Source organism: Lytechinus variegatus, chromosome 17 (assembly GCF_018143015.1).
Source record: "Lytechinus variegatus isolate NC3 chromosome 17, Lvar_3.0, whole genome shotgun sequence".
In the NCBI taxonomy this organism is placed as follows: Eukaryota; Metazoa; Echinodermata; class Echinoidea; order Temnopleuroida; family Toxopneustidae; genus Lytechinus; species Lytechinus variegatus.
In genome coordinates, this window is record NC_054756.1 from 22,103,012 (window position 1) to 22,130,926 (window position 27,915).

The 27,915-nt window shown below is 35.5% G+C and overlaps 3 protein-coding genes across 3 annotated transcripts; 1 reads left to right on the forward strand and 2 right to left on the reverse strand.

Annotated features, from left to right (window-relative positions):
• The first annotated feature begins 2,989 nt into the window (after positions 1 to 2,989).
• On the forward strand, positions 2,990 to 5,685 carry LOC121431123 (interleukin-17D-like). The gene is made up of 2 exons (XM_041628626.1): positions 2,990 to 3,287; positions 3,952 to 5,685. The coding sequence occupies exons 1-2, from the start codon at positions 3,279 to 3,281 to the stop codon at positions 4,504 to 4,506; spliced, it is 564 nt and encodes a 187-aa protein (XP_041484560.1). The 5' UTR covers positions 2,990 to 3,278; the 3' UTR covers positions 4,507 to 5,685.
• Positions 5,686 to 9,659: 3,974 nt separating this feature from the next.
• On the reverse strand, positions 9,660 to 10,832 carry LOC121430566 (interleukin-17D-like). The gene is made up of 2 exons (XM_041627886.1): positions 10,827 to 10,832; positions 9,660 to 10,226 (listed from the first exon to the last, which is right to left on the reverse strand). The coding sequence occupies exons 1-2, from the start codon at positions 10,830 to 10,832 to the stop codon at positions 9,660 to 9,662; spliced, it is 573 nt and encodes a 190-aa protein (XP_041483820.1).
• Positions 10,833 to 19,084: 8,252 nt separating this feature from the next.
• On the reverse strand, positions 19,085 to 21,536 carry LOC121430568 (interleukin-17C-like). The gene is made up of 2 exons (XM_041627887.1): positions 21,486 to 21,536; positions 19,085 to 19,615 (listed from the first exon to the last, which is right to left on the reverse strand). Exons 1-2 carry the CDS (start codon positions 21,534 to 21,536, stop codon positions 19,085 to 19,087), a joined length of 582 nt encoding a protein of 193 aa, XP_041483821.1.
• Positions 21,537 to 27,915: the final 6,379 nt, after the last annotated feature.

Consider the following 27,915-nt stretch of genomic DNA (forward strand, 5'->3'; position numbering starts at 1 on the left):
CAGGAAGTCATTATCTTGCACATTCTGCACCATTATTTAAAAAATTAAACATATTGAATGTTTATGATTTATACATTCATTATACTGCCGTTCTTGGATTCTTTTATTTTCAAAATGTTTTACCATCGAATGTTTTACAGATGTTTCAGATAAATATCAATGTTCACAATTACAACACTCGAATAAACAATGATTTTCATTTATTTAAAGTTTCCTCAACATTCACAAAAAAATCATTTCGTTTTAGTTTTCCCACTGTTTGGAATTCCATTCCTCGTAACATACGATCATACACAAATCTAAATTTATTTAAAAGATGTCTTAAAAAATCCCTTTTGTCCAAGTATTAATTATTTTGCTCTCCCTATTTTTTTTTACATGTTTTTGATTTCATCCTACATTATCATAATGATCTAGATACGCCTGTGTAATATGTATTATATTTTCTTTTGAGAACTTATTCTCACAAGGCCTCTGTGCTTTTCTTCTCAAGTTCTCTTTCATTCAATTATGATATTTAATCAAAGCAATGTTTTGTTTATTTATGAAATGATTTACTCTGTATTATTGTATGCATTTTTAATTTGTTTGCATTGTACATATTTTTTTTAACCTATTTGAATTTGAATGAATATTTGAATTTGAATGAATACATGGAGGAAGATACCCAATTATATTCTTTTCGTGATTCACGAAACATGAATAATGTGTCCCATTTTGGGGTCTAAATCTCATTTTTTCCCCTCACGATTCGCGCTCGCATGAAATGTTTAGTTATATACCTATCCTTTTTATGATTACAAAGAGTACTTAGAATGTCAAATTTAGGTCAAATGTTAAAAAAATTCAGCTCGCGTTTCGCGCTCTCATTATTTGATTGTTGAAATATGTGTAGTTTTCATGGGCAACTGCAAACAGTCCTTATATGTCTGTTTTCCCATCAGGCAATGCAGAACGTATATTAAAAATTACTGCTCGCTTTTTGTGCGCGCAGTTATTATTTAGTTACATTTACATCTTGTTCACGATCAGAATCGTTCGTGCTTCTTGCTCGTACCATTCAATTAGATCTTATATATGAGTTTATTATTTATATATGTTTTTTTGAGAATAAAGCGCACAAGTGACTGTTAGGACTACCCCTTCGAAGAAATAAACAATAATCACTTTGAGCGGCAAATCGGGGAAAATATGGGTACAACCCCCCCACCCCATTCGGTGAAAGCTGGATCCGCCCCTGTGATCTATTAAAACCAATCAGTGATTTCAACCCATTATAAGCCATACACACCCTACACGATCCGCTTGCGAAAAAATATGAAAATTTCCACATATTGAAAACATAAATATTAGAATAATGGTATGGAACCGAAAAAATCGATAATCCATATTCTCTCTCTCTAAAAAAAAAAATGGAACATCTTCTTCCTAATCCTTACGACGTTAATCACGTTATCATCGACTGCAATTAAAAATGATTTGGAATTTTCTTTGAAAAGGGAAGAGATGCAGTAAAAAATAAATGCTAGCATCCGTAGCATTGTACAGAACCTCAATTGTTCTATAACTTTTGAGTGGAGTCTGAATTTCATATAAGTACACTTCATTCCATTGGGCCCTCGTCTTAGACAAACTCTACTTCTGGAGATCGTAAAATGACGATGTTTTGCTGATATCGTCATGAAATAAAGTGATGATTTGGGATATTGTAATGGGGAAACAAATCTCAATTGTGAAAATCATAATTTTCGTCAAATCATTTTTTATACTTTTTAAGTCTTGGATATTTGTTATTATCATATTTCACATAATTATCTACACACACCATGATATTTCATTATTATTGACATTATCTCTCACCACGAGTTAACTATAAAATCTAAATTACTGTTAATGTTTATTAACAATATTTTGCTAATATTTCATTAAACTCTGATAACATCTTCATAAGTTTTAAACAACAGAATCAAAAAAGTATGCCAGGCAGCAAAGTTTGAATACTTAAGAAAGGATATCTAATTATTCCAATCATAGCTAATTTGTTACGGGACATACTATTTCTAACCAACTTCCCCAAAAAAATCCTGCATGACGCAATTTTTACTACATATTTTTTTTTCTCAGAAAATTCGAGACCTAAAAGTACACGGACTTTAACTTAGAAAGGGCCCCTCTTAATAATTCTTATCTCATCTCTTATTGAATGTATTGTGCATTGAATACACAATTTTAATATTAATCGAAACATACTTGCACTTTTATTTGACGTCAAAACGTTGTGTGAAGAAATGGGTGTTGGGGAAAGAATTCAGGGAAAAGAGACTGGGAATCAGGATATATTAATTTCATTCCGGCAAGTGATAAACGGATATTACTTCCGGCGGGGTATACAATCTACCTAAAACAGGTTCAACCAGAACATTCTACAAACAGGCTTAAGTTTTAATAAATCATCTATTTAAAGGATAGTTAAATTCATCGATATTTAGTGCCAAACGGGTGGATTTTTTAACATATAATGATCGCAATTGGTAAAGGTTAAAATACAACGATCATGATGAACATATTGAATTGTGCAAGAATTTTCTTTGGGGCGGTACATGTGGTATTTTACCCATTTGAATTTAAATGAAGTATTTCTGTGAACGTACCGCTAGGACTTCACGAACTTTGGACTATTTTGGCAAACAATGAAACTCCTCAGTACCGGCCTGGAACTCGATATAGCCGTTAACCAAACAAACCTTGCGCATCTTAAGGTCCAATATACACTTTTAATAGATCCTAGTCTTATAATAGACACACTTCATGGTCACCTATTTTTTACCGGGGATCTCCGGTATGTCAGATGAGTCATTCGAATTGACTCTTGTCCATCAGAAATGGGGTGTTGCTCAGTAGAAGTTATGGTGTATTGAAGGAGAGCGGAAATTATTTGTTTTTATTTAGAAGGAACTGGGTCCCAGATCCGCTATTTTCCCTCGGCAAGAATAGGCCTTGATCTCATAGCTTCCCGGCAAAATATGACATAATCAATGCAGCGAGGGTGTATATATATAAGAGCTTGGGATAAGTTGTCTAGTAAGAAATACCTGAGCAAATCTGAAGCATCTAGTTGAAGAAAGAGGTTCCTGTAGTTCGTGTAATTCTGATTCACTTAACGAAAAGAGGCTAAGTTGGTCAAAGGCACTCTTTGAACGAAAGAAAAAAAAACTGATAAATACCATCGCGGGCGAAATCAAGAATCTTCACACCCCAGTTGTATATACACGTTTTTGATGATGAAGGTACGTACATGTATAAACTTTTAAACTATCATTCTACCTCTGTTCGCCCACAACATCTTATTTTTTACTTCACACCCTCCCATCTCTCCACCTCTCTCCCTCTTCCTTCCTCTCTCTCTCTCTTTCTCTCTTTCTCCACCCCCCTCCGCTCACCCCCTGTCTCTAGTCCCCATTTTCTTACATCCCTTTCATGTTTTATATTCCAAAATCATCATTACATTTCTCATGATCCCTTTATTTTCATTGTAAAAACATGTTTACCTATCTTAATTATTATTTAACTTGCTTTGTTTAGCAAACTACGTTTTCGTAACTTCAAACAAATAATTCTCTAATATAGTATTAACCCTGTTTATTGTAGGTCATGTAATTCAGGTTTGGCACCCTTTACGTAAACATGTCTACTGTAGATTGGAACATGTGGTTGCAAACTTAAAAAATGGGAGCGGGTTCAATTGCACGCAAAAATACCATATTAAAGCCTGTGTACAAGAAAAAGTACAGCTATGGTTTATGATGATAATTTCTTATAAAAGTACGAGTATATTATGAATCATTGAGGGATTATAACAGAAATACATGATTTTAATTACATGTATACTCCTATTTCTTGAACATACAGTTATTATTTTTTTCTCTCTTTCTTATTTTGTTTCTTCCCCAGATCTGTCTTGTAATCGTCGCTCTCGTTCACGCTGTCACATCGTCACCTGTGCCAGCATCGTCATCATCGCCGTATTGTCTTCCAATGAACCAAGCTGATTACGAATCACGAGAAAGAAACGGCCAACTCTTCTATCCAAACCAAGACGCATTCGCCGTTCAGAGTTTTAACATTAGCGACGTGGATATGGGAAGAAAAGAAGTATCAAGCTGTCCGTACGATGGCCTTTCCAGCGCCAAGAGCTGCCCGAACGGCGCCAAACCAAGTGCTTCTGAACCAACCAACTCCAACCAGGATGGAATGTGCCCGTGGACCTACGTCGAGTGCTTCGACCCCGATCGCATCCCGATGTCAATCAGCATGGCGCAGTGTCAATGTTCAGCGTGTTTAGACCCTTACACCCACATGGCTGATCCTAACTTGCGATGCCAACCTATCTTTCATAACATGAAAGTCCTGAGAAAAACCCAGTGTGTGGATGGTCTTTTTCGATATGAAGAGGAGACTGTGAATATCCCGGTAGCGTGTGCATGTATGAGACAGCGAGTGGCTTGAACTTGTCTCGAGCTGAGCAAGAAAAGAAAAACCCGCCAAAACACCAAAGATGACTATCACCTTGCCTTGTTTACAATTTATAATAACTTATTGAATATCAGAAATGTATTTTGTATTCATATTTAATATTTATATGTTTAGCCTTTCAATTTATTATTAAATTTATCATAAATATTTATTCTTTCAAACTGTATTTAAAGACATATTTGTGCAAAATATATATATATTTTTAATATTTCGAACTTAATCACTGATATTTATTACCTTTGTCTTAAAACGTCTATCGTTACTTATCTTTTTTGTGTGTGTTTAAGCACGTTATGATAAACAGGTTCTGTTTTAGAAACAGCTTACTCGTAAACCATGTCAGTTTGGCAAACGTTTGTATCCACTGTGTGGAGTGTTTGTTGCGAAATGATGATTTCTTAAGTTCCGTAGTTATAACTTGAATTATTTACATGTATACGATTATCAACGTGATGTATTAAACACATGACTAAGATTTTGTTTTCTTAATCCAAAGTCTGTTGCTTATTGTATTCATTGTTTGACATTTAGACCTATATGTGTATGGTATGTAACTTATTGTTGTATTCATCAAAATTATTAAGAGTTTTGATATCACATTTTGACAATATATACATATATATGTCTATGTCAATATGAAAGGACTTATATTTATTGTTTGTATTTAATATGCCTTTTGATGCTCCTTTATCAATACTATAATATGTGTGCGTTTTAGAACGTTTTGCATAAACTGTTTCTGTGAAGCAAACAGCATGCTAGTAGACAGTGTCAAGTTTGACAAATATTTGTATCCACTGTGTGGAGTATTTGTTTACTAAGTTAGAAATCGAAATGTATTTTGACAGACATGGTATCAATACTATAAATTACAACTCCTTTAACGTAGTCTTGTCAACACCCAATACTTTTTTTAACTGTCATCCAAATATGTTACTATAAAAGTTTGGAACTCTTTGCCAACATCAACGCAAAATTTTCAATCAATGCAATCTTTTAAATGCGTATATAAAGCTGCTTATTTTTTTAACTAATGTCATTCTTATTCTTTTAGCATTTGTTTATCCACCTCCTGAATACTTGTCTTATTTCTATATATTTTTGTGAATTATTTAATATATACTTTGTTTTACATGTAATTCATTTAGATACCTATATTATTTTTTGTAACTCTCTCATGAAGTCCCTATTCATTTTGTTATAATGAATTGAATTTGTTATATTTGCTTTGATGATTCTTTTTATATATTCAATTGTTTAACCTGTTGTATCAGGACCATGATGTCAAACAGCTGTGCTGATCATGTTTTTATCCTGTATAAATAAATTCAAATTAATAAATGAAATGAATTAAATTTAAGTTTGCTGTTGTCTTCCTTAAATGTTAGGCACGTCTACACTTGATTTGAATACATGAAATGCTGTTATTCTTATAAATAATAAAAATATATTAATCCCAAATCATGTCTAAAACATGATCATTTTTTTTTCTTTGCGACGTCACCTTCATTATGGCATGTAGTTTCAGGAGTACATGTATGACAATTCTTCCAAGTCTCATGTGCAAGTTGTCCAAAGCACATCGTTTATGCTATACTATGGGATTTATATAAATTTAAGCTTCACAGCCGTTATAATAATCCTATCAACAATTTTCTTTGATTTTGTCAATATGCATGTATTAAAATTCAAATTACACGGTAAATTATCAATCAATATAAAAAAGCATTTATTTATTCTTTAGTTATCAGGTTTTCCTTTGTCATGACTAAAATTATGGTGATTATACTGCTTGTCGACCTAACTCTGGACTTTTGTTCTGAAAATAACATACATTTCATAGATTTGATGAACTTGATGCGTTTATGTGTATATTTCTTTCAGTAAATTGGTATCTAAAAAACGGCTGACCGGAACTTTTGTTTTCTTTCCCTATTATTTGTTAAATTTTACAAGAAGCGATAAAATGAACTTTTGGCTTATTACCACCCCATTGAAAATATAATATTACTAAAAGAAAAGAGAAAAGAATGTTTTTGTGCATTTTAATAACCTCGAAATCAAAAAGTAAAAGTACATTTTAAAACAAGAATAGTAAAGGAAAACAAATCGGAAAAAATGCGCGCGTAAGTCTACAACGGTAGTGTGTGTAAAGATTAGGTATGCGTGTGCGTACGTGGGGAAGGGTATATATGTTAGATGTTTTGAGGTGTGGATACCATGGTGTTGGTGCGTATGTGGGATTGTCTGTGTGTACATACGATTCGAAGGATATTTCAGAGTGTGTTGTACGTGAGTGTGTATATATGCGCTGCGGAGGTGCAGTGGCCGAGTTGTCTTCACTGTGAAAAAATATTGTTTTTTTTACACCACGAGGGTAATTATAATTATGTCCAACCATTATCAGGCAGTATTTTACCCAATGTGGGAAGCATATTGTCCAGTGCAATGTTGGGTGGACACATAATTATCCACATGGAGTACTTTACCCAATACGAGCAAGTCTAGGTACGATATCTGGGAGCAAGGCATATATTACGGTGGTATGTGTACACCCCCGTAAAATGAATGGAATTGCCCTAGGCACTACTGGAAACAAAGAGTGCAATAAATAAATAGATTAATTAGATAGATAGAAAGATAGATGTATAGATAGGTAGATAGATAGAAAGATAGATAGATAGATAATTTACTCATTTTTCCACTCTTCATCGAGCCATTGAGATGAACCAGAGTGAAATGAAAACGAAAGAAAGGAGAGGCAGAGAAAAAAAACATAATAAAAGTAATAAGTAGCGGAAGGATCGGTAGTGGTAGATTACTATACTGCATCGTGTCACGTATATATGACACACCTGAACATTTCGCCAGCGTGTAACTAGGCACGTAGGTTTGTAAATTCTTTTTCCTTTTCCCATATCTTGAAATCACGAATTGCAATTTTATTAAACAACTGAAACAGTATTCTTTATATTAACCATTTCAATTGTTAATTTGATCTTTTTGCTTAATACCTGAAATATTGTGCTGCACGCTGTGGACATGTGTTCCTATAAACAACACGTTATACTTTCTTATTTTCTTCTATAATATTATTATTGTTTTATCTGATTGTATGATCTTGATGCAAAGATATATTTGTCAGTAGAATTGGTTATGTCTCATAAACCCGGTCCCTCTATCGACCTACACGCACACCCGACCATTCACATTCACCCACACACCTTAATTTAAGGGGAGGGTCCACCCTGATAAAAAGTTTATTGTAAAAATAGCAGAAAATAATATAAATTATTGGCAGAGGTTTGAGGAAAAGTGATCAGAGAATGAAAATGTTATTATAAATTCAATCATTTGATTTGTGAAGTCATATGAGAGCAGCTTTCCTACAGATCTTATGTTAAAACAAATCAATGACGTGTAATTTTCTCAGAAATTTTTCATCGTTCCTTCAGTTTATCAATACACATTTTAAAACAACTATTTTCCTTAAAGAAGGAAAAAAAATCATCACAAACCATTAAAGATTTAAATGTATGCATTTTATATCACATAACACGTGGGGCACCTGCTCCTTTATGACATCACATATAATTACATTGAAATTCCAAGAACGTTCTTAATCTTCAATGGAACTTCGTCAAACCTTTATGCTTACCATTGCTTGCACTGTCATGATCGTTTTGAATTACTGAAATTCGAATTTCGCACTATTGACCAATATGCCCCCCCCCCATCAAAATCTAAGAAGGTATTCAATCCTTTCAGTTTTCAACAAGCATTACAAGTAGTTAAGTGCTTCGAGAAATCAACAGTCAGTGTGTGTTTTTCTTATGAAAATCTCAAACGTTCACTTTTATACTTTCAAAACTTTCTGAATTTGTTTCTTAAAGAGTGAACTTTCCGTTTATTTTCCGAATCACATTTGGAGCCATGTTACATCTGCAAAAATATATATAAACATAATCATGAACGCACATATAATTATGAATATAATCTTCAAAATTTATTTCTTCTCAAAACAAGAGTTCATACAAATAAATATCAAAGCAGTAAACATGAGGTATTTAAATCAATTCCGCAAAAGGAACGCCCAGTTTTTGTTCTACTGGGATACTCAAAACAGTTATTGATAGCAAGAATGTTTAGCACCATTAAGCTATCTTCATTTTATTATGAAATAACAAAAAAGTGACAATTTATTATAGCCGGTATATTCTCCGTAAAACCCATTATCCTATTTAACATCAGGCAGTCAATTAGAGCATGGAATACATCTGTACATAAGATATTTGTATAACAATGTTTTTTATCACATGCATATACTCATTTAATAGAAAATATATATTTAGACATTTGAACAATACGTGTCTTTATGTTATACGTCTTCCTAGAAATAGCATTAACAGCATTTTTTTATACAGCACGTCGGGGGTAAATTGTTTTGATTCAACACTTCAGGGTTAGATTGCCACTATATTTTGTAAAAACGCCCCCTATAATCCCAAACAAGAAAAAAACTCGCTTACAAAATCAGAATTGTGTTATTCTTAGATTACTAATGTTCATGATTGTGTATTTGACTCTATGCAGCTCTCGGGGTAATGCATGAAAACTCTTTATGACAACAACAGTTCCCTTCTTTACACAATGTTTTGAAATAATAAACATTTACGTACGACGAATTCTACGATCAGAACTATTGAGAAAGGTTCACATGAGCATGTTTTATCGAACAAACACTCCACATAGCGGATACAAATATTTGCCAAACTTGACATGGTCTACGAGTACAATGCTCAATAAACAGAAACAGTGTACTAGAAAGGAACGTGCTAAAACGCACAAAAAGATAAGCATAACAAACGATTTAAAGCACACATCTTAGATATCAGTCATCAGAAATATATGTAGGTTAGACAATATATGGATACATCATATGGCTTCAATAATACATATTTTTTATAAACAAATAAGTTAAGCAACACATTCTTAAATAACAAATATGAATACAAAATATACCTCTGATATCAAATAATTTATTGTAAAGGGTAAACGAGGCAAGGTGATAGTCATCTTTGGTGTTTTGGCGGGGTTTTTTTTTACTTGCTCAGCTCGGAACAAGTTTAAGCAACTCGTTGTCTCATACATGCACACGCTACCGGGATATTCACAGTCTCCTCCTCATATCGAAAGAGACCATCCACACACTGGGTTTTTCTCAGGACTTTCATGTTATGAAAGATAGGTTGGCATCGCAAGTTAGGATCAGCCATGTGGGTGTAAGGGTCTAAACACGCTGAACATTGACACTGCGCCATGCTGATAGACATCGGGATTCGATCGGGGTCGAAGCACTCGACGTAGGTCCACGGGCACATTCCATCCTGGTTGGCGTTGGTTGGTTCAGAAGCACTTGGTTCGGCGCCGTTTGGGCAGCTCTTGGCACTGGAAAGGCCATCGTACGGACAGCTTGATGTTTCTTCCCTACCCATATCCACGTCGCTAATGTTAAAACTCTGAACGGCGAATGCATCTTGGTTTGGATAGAAGAGATGGCCGTTTCTTTCTCGTGATTCGTAGTCAGCTTGGTTCATTGGGAGACAATACGGCGATGACGATGATGAGGAGGAGGATGCTGACACAGGTGATGATGTGACAGCGTGTACGAGCGCGACGATTACAAGACAGATCTATTGGAAAAGCAATGGTAGAATAAAAAAAACATATGACACCAATGAATTATAACTTTGATAAAAAAAAGTGAATGTATACGGGGGAGGATTCCCTGTAATAATTGATAATCGCTAATTTCTCACTTTGTCTTTACTGATTTCAATATTAGGCCTTCGTCTCATTTAAAGAGAATAGACCATTATCAACCATTATAGGCCCTACCTCTTTGATCACAAAGATTTTTTGAAAATAAATCTAAACTTTGAAATTTCTAATTCCACAGACTGATCACAGGCTTTTCTCATTTGTGAATTGTGCGTAATCATTTTGTCAAGTGGGTCCACGAGCCACGTTTTCGGTCCGAATATATTGAAACGATATTACATCCATTTATAACCTGCATTATGGAAAGCTTAATGTTGTAATTAAATACAAAAAGAAAATTGAAATAAAGAATACGTTCGTCTAATTTGGACTTTTCAATGACAATAATGATGATGTCTATAAAAAGAAATGGAAGAAAGTTGGGGTGGGGACATAGAGACAGAGTGTTTTGAAAGACCTTGAATAAGAATGGACAGAAAAATGACACAACGAGGTAGGATAACTCTACGTACCTTCATTATAAATAAGAATATATTTTCAAAGAAGGTGCAAAGGAAATTTTGATTTCCCGTGGTTTGGTAGTAGCAAGCTTTCTTCTTCTGTGTCTTCTTCTACCAACTCAGCTTCTTCTCACGAAGTGAATAAGAATTAAGTGAAATACTTCTAACACGTTTCTTCGATGTTTCTGATTTGTTGGGAGTGTTTCTTTGTCTTATATACACCATCGCCGCCTTGATAATCTCATTATTGCCGGAAAACTATGAGCTCGAATCTTATTCTGGCTCAGGGAAAATTGCGGATCTGGGACCAAGTTCCCTCTTAATTAAAGCAAATGATTTCCGCTCTCCTCCAATTATGCATGCCAAACGCCATAAATTCTACTGCCCGAAAACACATTTCTGATAGTAAGGGTCCATTCGAATGACGCATTCGATTCTTGGGGATCCCCGGTAAAACTTATTGAAAATAGTATGTGTCAATTCAAAATATATGTTTATCCTAAAGATACGGCATGTTTATTTGGCTAACGGCTATTTAGAGGTCCAGGCCGATACTACACAGTTTCATTGTTTGTTAGAGTAGTCCAAAGTTCGTCTAATTTCGGCCCATTCAGCGCGCACGTGGTGTAGTCGCAATATTTATATACATGTATATATATATTTTTTTAAATCGGACCGGTAAACTACCAATTTTCTTAATTTGAAAAAAAAAAATGTTTAATTTTTTACCAGTTACCTCTGTAAAAGAATGATAGTTAATAAATCGGTGCCGGGTAAAAATGGCAGAGGTAATAATGGCAGAGGTAGAAATGGCAGAAGTAAAAATGGCAGAGGTAAAAATGGCAGAGGTAACAATGGCAGAGGTAATAATGGCAGAGGCAAAATGACAGAGGTAAAGATCATGAGATGCTACATCAACAAGGAAAAGACAAAGCCTTCCCGGTTAATATCAGTCATAATTAATGAAATTGAATGGACTCCTCTCGACGAAATGAGTATTATGAACTGATTAGATATCATATGGATTTTTGTAATCATTTTAGTTCTATACTTTATTGTTGATATGATTAAACTCAAACCATTTTCATGCCAAAATGATTTCAATTAGTGATTGATGAAAGTATTTATCTTGACCAGTTCGTATAAAAGAACGGCACTTCATCCCATACATAACCAACAAATTTGTATGTAAACACCAAGTGCGCTACCATTAACACACTGAAATAGACAACTTTGGAATTTCTTTGAACCACTGGCATAAGATAATAACAGAAAGATAACAAAAAGTTCTGTAATAAAAGCAATTTTTCATATTTCAACATCATAATGGATCTGAATAGATATTGATATGATACGTATATAGTTTAATGTAAATGATAAATACTAGCAACTAGTGTTCAGCTTTTCAGAGCAGTACCTCATTACAGCTAGTCCAAGTTGATGTGAGGTTCATAACCTAGTTTCTATGGTAACGATTACCGAATGAATTTTAAAATGTGTAGCGAATCAGGGATTTAAAATTATACTGAGTTGTTTCTTAGGTACCATTCTATCGACCTGTTTTGAAGGGGAAATTCACCCTGACAAATGGTTTACTGTAAAATTAGCAGAAAAAATCTATTGGTGACGGTTTGCGGAAAGCCAATCAAGGATTAAGAAAGGTATTAGAAATTTGAGTTTTTGATCTGTGACGTCATATATTAGCAGCTGCCCCGTATTTTATGCACCAACATTTTCTGATCAGTGTTTCATGATTGCTAAAAAAATCTTTCAGGTGAAATGCCTATGTTGATATAATGAAGGTACAATAAAAGGCATTTTCATTTTTTTCTCAGAAATTGACATTTCATTTATATTTCTTTATTACACCATATGTGGGAAAGCTGCTCAGAAATGGCGTCACCGTTAAAATGTAAAATTCTAATAGCTTTTTAAATTTCTCATGGACTCCCCACAACCCCCACCAATATCCTTTTAATTATTTTCTATTATTTCTACAATAAACTTTATGTCAGTGTGAATTTCCCCTGTAATGAATTAATAATGATTAATAATAATAATTGGCATTCATTTAGCGTTTTATCAATCTACAACTGTTTAAAAAGCTTCACAATTACTATTACCCAGTCACTGGATTCATAGCATTTAAGCAGCCTTAATAGGTGCACACCTGATAAACCAACCACAATGACGGTTGTTTCCTACCGATACCCAATTAGCAACTGGGTGAGAGTGGCAATATGTGGATTGATGCCTTGCCAAAGGGCGCTAGGCCATGGTGGGATTCGAACACACGACCCTCTGATTACAAGGCGAGAGTCAGAACCGCTACACCACGGCGCTTGAAAGGTAGTATAATTAAGAATAAAACTAAGTATAATACTTGGGATCCGAAGTGTGCTTCAAATTTGAATATTAGAAGAGCGATTTGACTGGAGAAAGCCGTGCATGTAAGTCCAGGAAAAAAATAAGAAATGCCAACTCAAGTGATATCAATTTGGTGTAGATTATCTACAGTATCATATGAAAATGTTACCCTTTCCATTAGTCAAACATTATAATTCAAGTTTTCTTCTCAGAACCTTTCTTCATTAATCTACTGTACATGGAGGGGCTTTGGATTTTTTGGTATGGGGTTTAAGATTGACCATTTATACCTCTGTCATTTTTACCTCAGCCATTTTTACCCCTGCCATTATTACTGCTGTCATTTATACCTCTACCATTTTTACCTTTGCCATTTTTTTCCTCTGCCATTTTTACCTTTGTCATTTTTGCCTTTGCCATTTTTACCTCTGCCATTTTTACCTTTGCTATTATTACCTCTGCCAATTTTACCTTTGCCATTTTTACCTCTGCCATTTTTACACCGAGCCAATAAATCACCTATTTAGATAATACATGTGATGATGTTCGGCTAACACACAAGATAAAGACAGCAAGACCCAAACGTCAAATTATAATATCAGATAATTCATGTATGACCAGAACAAGGTATGCCAGCCGTCTTATTTCGAAAAATAAGTCAACATTTTATGAAAACATTTGGAGACGGGATATCAATCATTACATGAAGTGTTTATACATCCGTAATTTTTCAGCCAAACAATTACAAAAACGATGTGATATTTATCCCCCAGTTTGGTGATATCCCTTCCTAAAATTAGTGGCGAGTAATAGGCATGGACTTATCAATTAGCCAGGGGCCTGTTGCAGAAAGAGTTGCGTTTAAACGCAAGTCAAAAAATCAAGCGCAAGTTCCAAATGCGCGCTGTTGATTGGTTGAAAATCAAGTTGCGCATGATTTTAGAGTTGCGATTGATTGCAACTCTTTCAGCAACGGGACCCAGATCAGATAAAACATCTTGAGAATTGGCTGAGTCGAATGAATATTTATTTGCCTTCCGGCTCCAATTAGGCTAGTGAAGCCTTTATCTTCAAAATCGGTATAATATGGAATAATTTTGCAGAGATGTTCAGTAAAACAAGCCCTTTTTTCATACCTAGAATAGGCATCTAAACGAATCCATGTGTCCGGATTCCAGTAAGAACCGTGGCATCAAAAATTCATATTTGATGCTATACTAGAAGGCTTCCCTGAACTTTGCTACACCTAAAGTCAAACTATCTTATCCAGAGTCCATTTTAAACTTTTTTATCTGTTTAATTGCTAGTTTAACCCTCAAACCCTAAAAATCAAGCGCAGTAATTGAGATTGTATACGCTTATTTAAAGAAATCACAAACCGGGAATTCACTGTTACAATATATCAATAGACAAAAAAAAATAGAAAATGAGAACCTAATTATTTTTTTTGGTAAAGCAAGCACCGCAAATCACATTGATTTTAGTTGAGTTCTACAATAATCTCATGTGTTTTTTTTTTCATTTTAAATTATAGCCTTGGTGAGGAGAGGGGCAGTCTGATTCATTTTATTTTTCTCTGCTTCCTTTTTCTTTCTTCCGATCTCCATCTCTCTATTAGTTCTTCTTCCAGCATGTGCTCTATTTTCTTTTGTTTTTCATCTAGATCTATCATTTATATATTTATATAGTGTTTCGGAGAAAATACATACTGGTGACAGTCGAGATCCTTATTACATGACGTCAAACTTTATCAAAAGAAATTGATTGTCTCATTTCGCGATGACCTTTGAAACCAATCAAGATCAAAGTCAAGTAGGCCTTCCTGAATGAAAGAACTTGAAAGTCCAGAAGTAAACAAACAAATTATACGAAATACAAAGTGTCATTTAGTACGCAGGTAATGCGCAGAAAATAAAAAAAAAAGGTCTTCTTTGATAATCAACGTCACCCAGAGTCACATTGACTTTGATAATTACGATAATTTAGTTTTCTAGGAACAAGGAATACTATGACCATACTTCCCAGTTGAGAAAGTACAACCGTCCATGTGTTAAACCCCCACAGAATGGAGCAGGAGGAGGGACCTAAACAAACATTTCGACTTGCTATTTAAGGTCGCAAAAGAAAGATACATGTTGGGAGCACACGAAATTTACTGAACAATAGCCATATTAAAATTTTAGTTTAAGCAAATCAATCACTTGCGTTGCATTTTCGGAAAAAGAAACGTTATTTTTTTTCATATCTGCAGTTGTATGTATTACAAGATACTTTCATTGCTTCCGAATAATGTGTGTTGCTTTCCTACCTAATTTTGAAAATCAACTAATAAATGATTTAATGATCATGATATTTCTTATTTCAACGTCAGTTTCAACACTTAATAACATTGAAATGCCAAATGTCTTTGACAATTATCATCGTTAAATGTCAAAGTAGTTGAACTCCATGCCATCTGATCACTCACCAATGTTTGTATTGCTTTACTAATGTCCATAATACTGAAAACAAAATTTTAAATTCGAGTCCCCCAGCCCTTGACAATTGTATAATTTCCCTAAACAAAATAAAAACAAAGAAACAGATGTACGTACACTGTTCGTTTTCAATTACAACAATTTAATTGCAGAGCATCCCAAGTCCAATTTACCCCAAAAATGACACATTATTCAGACTTTTTTAGGAAAACTATTGCAAGGTAATTATAACAATACCGACATTTATTCATCAAATGCCTGTTTTCTGTTGGTTTATTTTGTTGTCACTTCCTCCCTTGAAACCGAAAACACCCCTCCCCGAACAGTTCGTCATATTTGATAAGGATTACCGTCATGGTTGTTAATTAAAAGCTAAGACTAGTCTACAGTCACGGACTTTTTTTCGCAGTTTACATTTTGCATAATGCGGATTCTGAAGTAGTTAGACTACACTGTGTCTGCATTCCTCTACCAAAGTATATGCCACATAGACCCTTATTCTGAACTCGGGTTTAAATCAAACCCTGGTTTAATGTTGTGGTTTTAACTATGGAAAGCCTATTGGGGCACAAATCCCTAACAATACACATTAAATTTGTTAATTCATATGACACCGAAATTGTTTATCGTGGTGTGGGAATGGTGATAACTGATGTATTTGTCATCATTATGAAAGCAACAGAAAATATTAAACATAAGATATTATACAGTATAAACATAATCTGTAATTTTTGACTCCTCAAAACTTTAGCACAGAGTTAGACCCTGGTTTAAATTAAACCCGACTTCAGAATACGGGCCACAGAGAGATTGGCTTGTGACGGTCTGCTGCGTTCGCGGAGCAGAGATGGTGCGAGTGTGGCCACACCCTTTCGAAACACCGAGGGTGCTTTTCTCTAAAGGATGAGTTAAGGGAGGGGATTCAAATCAACGCACCTTTTCGAGAAAACCGGATAGCTTTTCACGAAAGGCTATGCTGAGTAGTCCCCTTTGTCCCTTTTTTGTGTGTCTGTGTAAGTTTGTTGGAGGGTATGGAGATCTAAGTAAGTTGTTGGTGTGTGGAGGTGTCTGTGGGTGACTTTGTGTCTGTTTGTGTATGTGTACGAACCTAACTGAGGAAGGAAAACACGCAGATTTTTTTGTGAACGCAGACGATCATCACCAGCCGAGAGATTGGCGTGTAATATGTACTCTAGATATAGTATACATGCAGGTTAAAGCGTCAGATATTAGTCAGTGCTTGCAGGCTAAGTGACGATCGCATCTAGTAGATCAATGGACCCCCCCCCCCCCACGTAATCAGTTGTCAATGATCAGTGGATACATGAACGATAGGTAGTGTTGATTCTCTAAAAAATGATTTTTTTTTTTACGATTTAGGATAATTGAGATTGTACAACGCCTACTTAGCTTGTTGTACGCAATCAAATGGGAGGCTGAATGTCACACATTCGTACCGTTGCACACAAGACGTACCATCCAAAATGTACCATTGCACGGCTTTAGGAGGTGACGTCACAATGCGATTTCATTGAATAAGGTAACAATGCGCGTACAGCCCGCTGGCTAAATGCACAATGCTGTCCAAGATCATGTGCACTTGTGGGCCCGGCTTGTGGGATTTTGCTTTTTGCTTTCAATATTTTTGCTCCCTTTTCATAGATTACTGGAGGGAAAAACTCTTTGTGTTTTTTCATATTTTCGCTAGATTCCGAGGCGTTGTACAACACAAATAGCGAATATTCTTATTCGTGCAATGGTGCGAGATTTCGCATTCGGTGAAAGAAAGAAACGCTCTATTCAACTCGGCTAACGCCTCGTTGAATAGAGCATCTTTCTTTCACCTCATGCGAAATCTCGCACCATCGCACTCATGCCTATTCGCTATTTGTATACTAACATCCACTCCACACGAACACATCCTTACACACCCACACACACCCCCCACGCACACACACACGCACACCCTCCCATGAACCTTCAAACATGCAATATATGGGACGAGGTGTTGTTAACTTAATATGGGATACTTGAACCATGTGAAAATGGTGACAATTCAAGTCAGAAAAAATCGATCGCCTGCACACAAAGTGCGCAAAAGAATGAGACATGTCACAACGATGGATAAGCAATCATACACATTTATTTCATAATTGTTAGAGGGTAATGTTATATAAATTTGTTAAAAAGAGAGAGGGTAGAATAGAAGCACCTTTGATAGGGTCGATCATGAATAGTTTATTAAAGCAAATCCATCAAAAGTCAACGACTTTACGATCTTTCTCCTGTTTTGTAAAGTAATAACTCGGATTTTTAAAATGAGTTGAAACTCTTTTTCTCCCCCAACGAAGATTCCAGTAGGACAAAGCCTTTCAAATTAGATTTTACAAATAGAGCATTAATTCTAATTTTGATCGAAACGAGGATACCGTCCGACCCATCTGACCACAATATACCTCTTGAGAAACAAATTAGGAGAAATAACTTTTAACAATGTTCCCGTTTATATTATTACCCTTTAAAATGTATGTGGTTCACTGAAAATAGGAAGAAGATTATCATTAGCAATATCCCCACATAGTGGGTACGTTATATTTTCAATTGTCATTACTTGACATATTTTGTTTAAACATGACCTTATGAAGGCTACATACATTAGGATCTTCCAAATGAAGCATCAAATTATGATATTGAATGTGCATGATGATATCATACAGATAACATAAAATGGTATTTCATTTATATCATGATAATAAATAATATGGATAAACATAATGGTTACAAACTTGCAAAATTCTAGCACAAACTATTAGATTTCGATAATTTCAAAGAGTTAAAAAGCATATCGTGTGAAAGTAAAACTAGGTTTGCCTCAAATCAATAGTATGAGTTTTGATTTACAAGTCCATTAGAGGACTGCTTCGTAAGTTCGTCATGTAATAGTGGAATGGGGCACAAGCACCATTGGCGGAAGGTGATATTGTGGGAAGTCCATTTTGTCGTGATGAGCAAACTGATATGCCAGAGGACGTTAAGAGAGCATGGGCCACCAGTGTTTCGTTGTGTATCACTCCTCCGAGTTTGTATGTCATGCACACATTAAAAAATAAAATTATGACGCTATACATGTACGTAGCAGTCCTCTAGTGAACCTCGAAATCGGAAATTGTACAATGATAACAACAACATAAGTCCGATAGGTAACCATTATCGAATTTGATTTTTAAGTTTTAGATCTGTATTATGAAACAGGTACTGAGTATGCGTTGCGCCCCGTAGCATAAAACCTTGCTCTATAGTATAGAATTTTATTATTCTTAAAAACTAGATGGCATTGATTATGATTATGGTCATTCATATAAATGAAGCAAATATATATTTAGTCGCTGAATGAAATATCAACAGGGGGCCTGGAGGGCGGTTTAATTAGGCTATCCTCTGGCGCATGCATGTGCAAGCCACCGGAATGGCCAGGGTCTGTTCCTCGTACCTGAACATCCCACGGGCGCACTCGGTTTTCTTTAGCACCCTGATGTTCCTCATGACTGGGGTGCACTTGAGTGCGGGGTTTGGAAGGTGGGTGTAAGGGTCGAGGCATCCCCTGCACTGGCACTGGGCCACCTGCAACGCCATCGGGATGCGGTCCGAGTCGAAGCACTCCACGTATGTCCATGGGCACTGTACGTCCTCGTTGACTACCTCAGTGCTGCCAGGAGCGGAACCCGATGGGCAAGAAGAGTTGCTCGGGAACCCGGCGTAGGTGGAGTTAGAGCAGGTATCCGACTGGCTCCGTCCAATGTCTTCCGGTGAAAGAGAGAAGGACCTGACGGCGAATGCAGCTTTGTTGGGGTACAGGTCCGCACGAGGAAGAGAATGGTTGGAGACACATGTCGAAGGCACTGGGTTGCAGTAGCTGGCAGCGATAAGAGCCAAGAGAAAGATTGCGGTCACGACGTTCTGTAATGTAAAGAGAAATAGGATAATATAATTAAGGTAATGATTACATTTAGATTTTCGCTCAGAACTTATTCAAGACCAACTTCATGAATTTGAAATCGGGTAAGCAAAAAGCAGAAGAGGTCATAACATCTGCATGAACAAGGCGAAACATTGATCAATTTAATTAACATAACATAATTATACCCAACGAATACACAAATTTTTACAGCAAAGTTCCATTTGTCAATACTGATTTAGAATGGACACGATATTCAAAACACATGATTCCATAACAGTTGGAAATTCATTGTTGGGCAGTATTCCTTAGAAAGCACCAGAGTGCTTCTAAAGGGCTGTTTTTTTTATATTATTTTGTTTTGATGTGAAATGAGGCAAGTGCATTAAAACCATCAAAATTGAGAATGTTGTGTTCACATATTGAAAGTGCCCTTCTTATATTGTTTTCAGATTCTCATTTAATGATTTATGTGGAAAATGAAAGCCATATAGTCTCAATCCGACTGACAACCATACTGAAGGAGAAATAGACAAACAGTGTAGGCTGGATATCATATTTACCTGGAACATGATTCTATGTTTCTTGCAGTCGATGTCTGTACTGTCGTAATGCCGAATAATGCAGTATCTGAATTACTTCGCTGTTACAGTGGTGATATAGGCCAATAGTATATAGATTTCAATCTCAGATTCCACTTCTGTTTCGGAGGAATGATTGTTGATTTCCTCTCGAAATGCCACCACTTTATACCATTTTTGACGGATCTAAACCACATCATATAAATAATAAGGTGAACAAAACGAATTTTCTCTTTTGTTGATTTCATTTGTGTCCAGTGATAGAAATAGATTGACGAATAAATCATAAGTCTATAATCAGATGATTACCCTGCTTTGATTTCTTCTCAACATAAAATAAACAATATTAATCTATAGATAGATTTCCAAAGTCCCTTTTTTAGATATCATGACCATTTTGATTTCCCGACGAAGGGAAATTGTACATTTTTTTTATAGAAAATATGTATAATAGAAATCAATGTAATTTCAATCCAATTCATAGAATTAATATCCCATTGTAGTCAGGCTAATAGCGATGTAATACTGTATTGTCTCAACTGGGACAGGACAACCGCTTTAATTAGTTTTGTTTTCCCTACTATATAGCAATATGATTCACAAGAATAATTGAATTCTAAAATTCGTTTTTACCGTAGGCATGGTAGGAAAAAAATAGCCACATGATTCTACAATGGTCATGAACTTCCGCTTTTCCGTTTTGGAAAACATAGCCTATGCAGTTGGCATAATGATTCGATTCCCTGTTCCCTTCCCTTTGGTTGCGTAATAATGATTTTTTATATTGATTGATTTGGTATTATTTCGCATTCTAAGAACTTTGCAATCGGTCAAATGTCAATCACGTGATGAAGATGGATTTCCCCCAATCTTTTTTAGGTGATAGAACGTTAATACTTCGCTGATCCCTTCAGTCAACATCGTCACGTCGGTGAGGTCGCGTTATGAAAGACGTTGGGTACGCGCGAAATAAATGTGCATTCCTTTAGTCGGTGATGCCATCAGTCGGCGATTTTTATTTTTTTTTATTTTTTTTTTACTGGGGGTACTGGTATAAATTTGAAAATCAAAACTCAAATCAATACAAAATGGAAGTGAAATAAGTCACATGAAATTGCCCCCCCCCCAAAAAAAAAAAAAAGGTTGGGGGTTCACTACAAATAAAGGTAATTTTAGTTACATTTTTCAATATTTACACATCTTCCAGAATACCTGGAAGTGCTGCCTAAGGAGAATGATACACGCAGCACTCCCAAGGAAATTACTGGGGTGCTTCAGCATCCCCGCTTACCAGGGCCATGTCTGTAGGTTTGTTGGCTGTTCGACTAGTATCAATTACCATCAAACGCAAAACTTAGGATCTGATTAAGTTTACGATTTATCACGAATATGGTTACTATCCATGACAACAGCCATGATTTCCAATTATAGAAAAATTATTCATCTCAGGAAAAAAAAAACGTTGCTACAAGTGTCAGAGCTCGGGATATTTAACAAGCATCCTGCCTTCTCTACTCGTATGATCCACGGGGCATTAAGGTTTTAGTCCACACTTAGTCGAAGCAATACCCGGTGAAGGCCGAAGGGCGGAAATACACTAGTGCTCAATTCCGATAAGCGTCCAAACCACTTCGGCTGGATTTCCAAGTTGTTCCATTCTCTTCCTGACTTAGCACGCAGGGAAGTTTAAAAGTTCGATTTTGACTTCAAGATAATTCTTGAGACCCATGTGTTGGTTATGCATCACTTTCCCCTCTCGGGAGTGTTACTTTGGTGATTAAAGTAGATTCATTCGGATCAGAATGACGCATATTGATTTAATAGGAAAGAGTTTGAATGGTTCTTGGGCGATCGTTCCGTAGCTTACAGATTCTTTTCCTAGGCTAGTTGGTGCCACGTTACGCTGTAACTCGAAGATGCTTCCTTGATATCTCCAATTTGAAATGAATATGTAGTAATACATTACAAAATGACAACCTTGATCTGCACGTCTTGAGAAGACATCGATAACCATTTGTACGACCGTTTCTTCGCTCCTGTCTTATTTGGGGAATAGATGAACTGAAGTAGATATAACATGGTATTGTGTATCGTTGGGATATTGACCATCCTTGGAGCTACCGCACGAGCTATCGGTAAGTTACTTTGACCTAGTTGTACCACATGAACATCACACACATTTTTTTCAACACGTTGGTATGCAAGAAGCTTTATTTCATGCAAGATAAAGGGGCAATGTTGGTAACAAAAAAAAATTGCCTTGGTCAAGGACCATACCGGAAAGCGAACACGTGGCATTCATGGTGCGGTAGGGTGCCTTAGACCACTCGGCCACGGCACCTCGCCATCGGCGAACTGATCTACTCGATCAAGCCATATCAAGATATTTTTGGTCACTCTTGAGAACCTAATCGGAATCGATCTACCATAATGTACCGTGGCCGAGTGGTCTTAGGCACCTGGCTATACATGTAAAAGTCCGGGGTTCGATCCCCTGCCGCGGCAGCTATGCCCGTGAGCAAGGCATTTAATCTACAATGCTTTTTTTATCCTGCTTTCAAATATATAGAAATGCTGTATGCATTATTGGTAACAATGTGTGAACTTGTTTAAAAAAATAATAATAATCGGTATTAGTCTTCCTTTGTGTGACTGTCACACCAACGACATGCAGTGACTCCAAATCGATCAACGACATGCTATGTAATATTATGCAATACCCAGTTGATTAGTCTGGAGGCAGTTTTCATTGTGACTGTAGAAAGATATTGGAGGTTTGAGCCCAGTTTCATAAAACTTGTTAAAACAACAGTTATTAAATATTGAAATCATTTAATGAAAGAAATCGTTATAGAAATCGCGCATTTCTTTATAATGTAACATTTTTTTTTTGTGAAACGACACCCAGTGTTACCGATCACCCCTATCAATTACGGTAGCTAGAACCTGATCACCTTGCTGCTGATCGTATCCCCCCCCCCCTCCTTGTCCGTCGTCTACATATATATATGTGTGTGTGTGTGCGTACATGTACAGCAGCTTTGGCAACTCTTTTTTATTTAAATATTTTGTGAAAGAAATGGATAAAGAGAATAGTAGGCGTAGAATTTATATATGTATATATATAAGGAAGGTATTCGTCCCTTTTCATATTCAAAAATTTTTATTTAAAAAATGCTTGAACTTTTTAAGCATTAATACCTCATTTTCTAATTTTAACACTCATATATTATATAGGTCAACTGGTTATCTCTTAAACAATCTGGCTATATGTTTTTCTTTAATTTATATTGTTGTAATGAAAAGTTCAATCATATAAAAAGGGAAGCTTACAGTATATTCTTTCGATTTTCTTTTCGGTACCTCCATATATTCTAACTCGAGGAATCTTGATATTAAAGGTCAAGTCCACCTCAGAAAAAAATGTTGACTTGAATCAATAGAGTAAAATCAGACAAGCACAATGCTCAAAATTTGATCCAAATCGGATGTAAACTAAGAAAGTTATGACATTTCAAAGTTTCGCTTATTTTTAACAAAATTTTTGTATGAACGAGCCAGTTACATCCAAATAAGAGAGTCGATGATGTCACTCACTCACTATTTCTTTTGTTGTTTATTGTTTGAATTATACAATATTTCAATTTTTACGAATTTGACGATTAGGACCGGCATCCTTGCCTGAAGCACAAAATGTTAAAATAATGGAATTCCACGTGTTCAGGGAGGAATGAACTTCATTTCACATGACAACGACGAAAAAAATCAAAATATTTCATATTTCATATTTCATGTAATAAAATACAAAAGAAATAGTGAGTGAGTGATGTCATCAGTTCCTCATTTGCATACCGACCGAGATGTGCATATCACTGTTTTGTGAAATGAAGCGAAACTTCAAAATGCCATAACTTTCTTATTTTACATCCGATTTTGATGAAATTTTCAGTGTTATGCTTGTTGAATTTTTCTCTTTTTATTCAAATCAAGTTTTTGTTGGGGTGGACTTGTCCTAAAGTTTATGTTTACATATGATTTTGTTAGGTTTATAATTGTATTCGTTGAAACATTTCAACGGCACATAAGGCATTTTGAACCACGTCCCGAACACTTACCCCTTTTCCTCATATAGGCCTACGTACATGTAGTACTGAGTAGATAATCCATACATTAGGAAATATTAAATTTACCAATCATAATATAGACAAGTCGTCGGTGACCTATATTCAGATTTAGAAATGAGCTTCTGGTTTTAATTGGGAAAGTGCCAACGTTGATATTGGGACCTCAAGTAACGTGTCATGCAAGTGTCGTACGCATATTATGTCAATCCCATGCATGCGCCCATATGCGTTTTTCTGTGTTAGTATATGCTATGGTTTTCCAACAGTTCTCGTCACCTGAAATACTAGAATCGAATCAACATGAAAATTCACCTAGATTTCAAGGGATTACACAGTGTGTGTTTTTGTGTGTGTGTGAATTTTACCCTTGATCACGATCATGACACGAAGTTTACTTTTAACTAAATGCTTACACTTTAATTTGCTGTGGCTCATAACGCCACTAAAAGTTAATATTGGTTTAAGAATTATATAATAATAATAATAATATAGGGTATTTATATTGCGCACATATCCACCGTGTTAGGTGCTAAAGGCGCTCCTATATTACCCGGCTAAGCTAGGCGTTCATAGCGCACACAGCTTTTCAAGGAATTACTTCCTACCGGTACCCATTTACCTCACCTGGGTTGAGTGCAGTGCATTGTTTCTTCAGTTTCTTGCCGAAGGAAATTACGCCATGGCTGGGAGTCCGAAGACTAATCCACTGGGCAACAACTTTCCACGCCGTATATCATATGCATCAATCGATAAGCTCTCTAGCACATTATCCTCCAAAGTATAGTTTCTTTAATTTTCGGTGTGATCGAATTTTAAATGTCCCGATCGAACAATCAGAACGTTATACTTTTTATGAAAATTTATAAAACTGCATTCATGATAGACTCAAAAGATATTTAGAAAAATAATATATCCAGCTCATTTTCCTTTTCTTTCTTTTTCTTTATCTCTTTCTCCTCCTTATCTCTTACTCTTCTTGCTTGTGGCATTTTTTTGTTGGGGGGGAGTTCAGTCCGTGCTACTTATCAGCATGATACGTGAGTCATATGTTATGATCGTCATTTATATACCGCTACAATGAGCAGTTGGTGGACCTTCTCGAGACAATGTGGATTAAAAGTTTGAACCTGGCGAAATTTGTCAAACATCCATGGCCATCCACCCGTCTAAATCGAGAAGGATTACGATAATAGGTTCAAAAACGCTAGAATATAATACAGGTAGTCATCAATATATCAGTGAACTCATTAGAAGAAAATTTCATTAAAAATGTTTATCTTTTAGCAACCTTGGAGTAATTAAAAAAAGATCCATGACTTTGGCCATTCTCGCTGGTCACTTTTACATTTCATGAGCCATTTAATTTCTATATACTCTTGATTTTAATAATTTATTTAATTTATTTATTTATAAAATAGCTATATACACAAATCATGAACTGTTCAAAGGGACATATCAAAAATGATAAAGTACATCAAATACCAGAGCTGATTGACACAGACTGTCGAAAACAAAACAAGTGGAGGAAGGCAAAGACATCCTTATTTAGGTGAGAAAATGTACTTGTCGAAGATCTAAGCTGGTGCAGAGGCTGGTCCTGGATTTTTTTAATAAAAAACTTTGTATGAATCATTCATATATGCATTTATACAGAAGAAAAAGAACAAAGGGCATATTTTTTGAAACTCGATTGATCTGCCATGAATTCAGTTAGACAGAATCATGCACAGATTGAAATAAATTGCCTGACTTATCATGAATATTATCAATATTTTACAGGAAGCTTAAAATGGCAAGACTTGCGTGGTGATGTGGCCTTGTGCGTTTCATTTTATTCCAGGTTTCACAATGTCCTTGAAATGTGAGGGATCTAGATTTGAATACGTTTAAAAAACAACTTTATAGACCAGGAAATGTTTAATTTATTATAATTCAATTTTACAAGAAATATCATTTCTTCTACAATTAAATTAAACGGCCTTAAATTTACAATTTTTGAACAGTCATTTTATTTTGTATGCTATGAACTATGTTGTCCTTCTCTTGCTCTTAAATCATGCCTTTGAATAATAATCTTATTTGTCACAAAAACCACCAGCTCACACCCAAAGAAAATAAATCAACATAATAAACCCCCCCCCCAAAAAAAGAAAATAGTAATAATAATAATAATGATAAATAAATAAATTAATTAATAAATAAATTAATTAATTAATTAATTAAATAAATAATTAAATAAAATATCGAGTTTAAAGTTGGATATTTTCTTTAAAAATTACAATCAATAAATGATTTATATTACATAAAGATAAATTCAATTAAATAAAAATGGGTTTTCCCTTTCATCATTTTGGCTGGATTTAATAAGTACCGGATTTTAAATCACTGCCTGAATCACATCTTCGGCTGGTTACTTAGTCACACTCACCCTTACTGCAACAGGTTCAAGTTGCCATTTATGCTGTAAGCATCGCACCGTTAATCTTCTGCGGCCTCCAGCGAATAAAAATAGATCCTAACCAGAGTCATCGGCTTACTATCCCCTTTTCATTTACTGTTTATGTTTATTTTTTGGTAAGGGGCAGATTTTTGTTTCTGTTTCGTCATCATTTAATTGATTATGAAAGCATAATGAGGAAGGGGTCGTCGTTTTGGATATGCTTGCAATTGGCATTCAGCGGAGCACCGTCCCAGTTTAGATTTTAAAGTCGAAACTCATTTATTTGATTACAGACAGATACAGAGTTGTACGAGTAAATTATTACAATCAATATTGTTAGATGCTAAGTAAGTCCTTTTTCGAAAGTTCGATATTGCAAATATTGAGAGGTATATGTTATGCAACATGTTGAAAGATTGGTTATTGAAACTGACCATGGATGTTTCTAGCAGGAAAATTAACATACTTGCTTAATGATTGGACTATGGAAAAATCATCAAAAGTTTCGCGGTTCGTGTATTTGCATGGTAAGTTAGATCTACTGAAAGTCGCACGAAATTCAGCATTAAAAAAGAACAATTTCTAGATCATCTTGTGAATGTCTTTTGTCGGTTTCACTCCTCGCCTTCTTAAATTTGAAAATAGGCATAATGATCAATCTCTCTTCTGGAAAAATTGCATTCCCAAATTCGATATTTCTAAGCTAAAATTTAGATCACGTCCCTCTATATGTTTTTGTTTTTTTATGGCTGTTTCATTGACGGTTAATTTCTATAACCATGATACAGAGGCTCTTTCTTTCAAAATCATTTCAGATGTCCGGCTTGTCAACGGGTCTGCTCCGAACGAAGGACGGGTCGAAATCCGGCACACGGGTTCTTCCGATTGGTCAACAGTTTGCGGGACATACTGGGATATAATTGACGTCATAGTCACGTGTCGACAGCTCGGCTTCCCAGGGGCCCATGCGTCTCTCAAGCGGTCGGAGTTCGGTCGAGGGAGAGGACGGATATCAAGGACACTGCTCTTTTGTCGGGGTGGTAGGTAAAACCTCCGGATATAATTTGTTCAGGTCGCTACTCATCGTAAATGATATAACTGGTTATTTGTTTTGTATTTCAGAGAAACAGACTGGAATGTACATGATATTAATTTCA

Bases quoted from the DNA above. Each gene is read 5' to 3' on its own strand.
- LOC121430568 (XM_041627887.1), bottom strand. From the start codon at position 21,536: ATGGTAATTGATACTAGTCGAACAGCCAACAAACCTACAGACATGGCC. The intron at 19,616-21,485 runs GTAAGCGGGGAT...TTTACATTACAG, and splicing joins AACCTACAGACATGGCCCTG to AACGTCGTGACCGCAATCTT.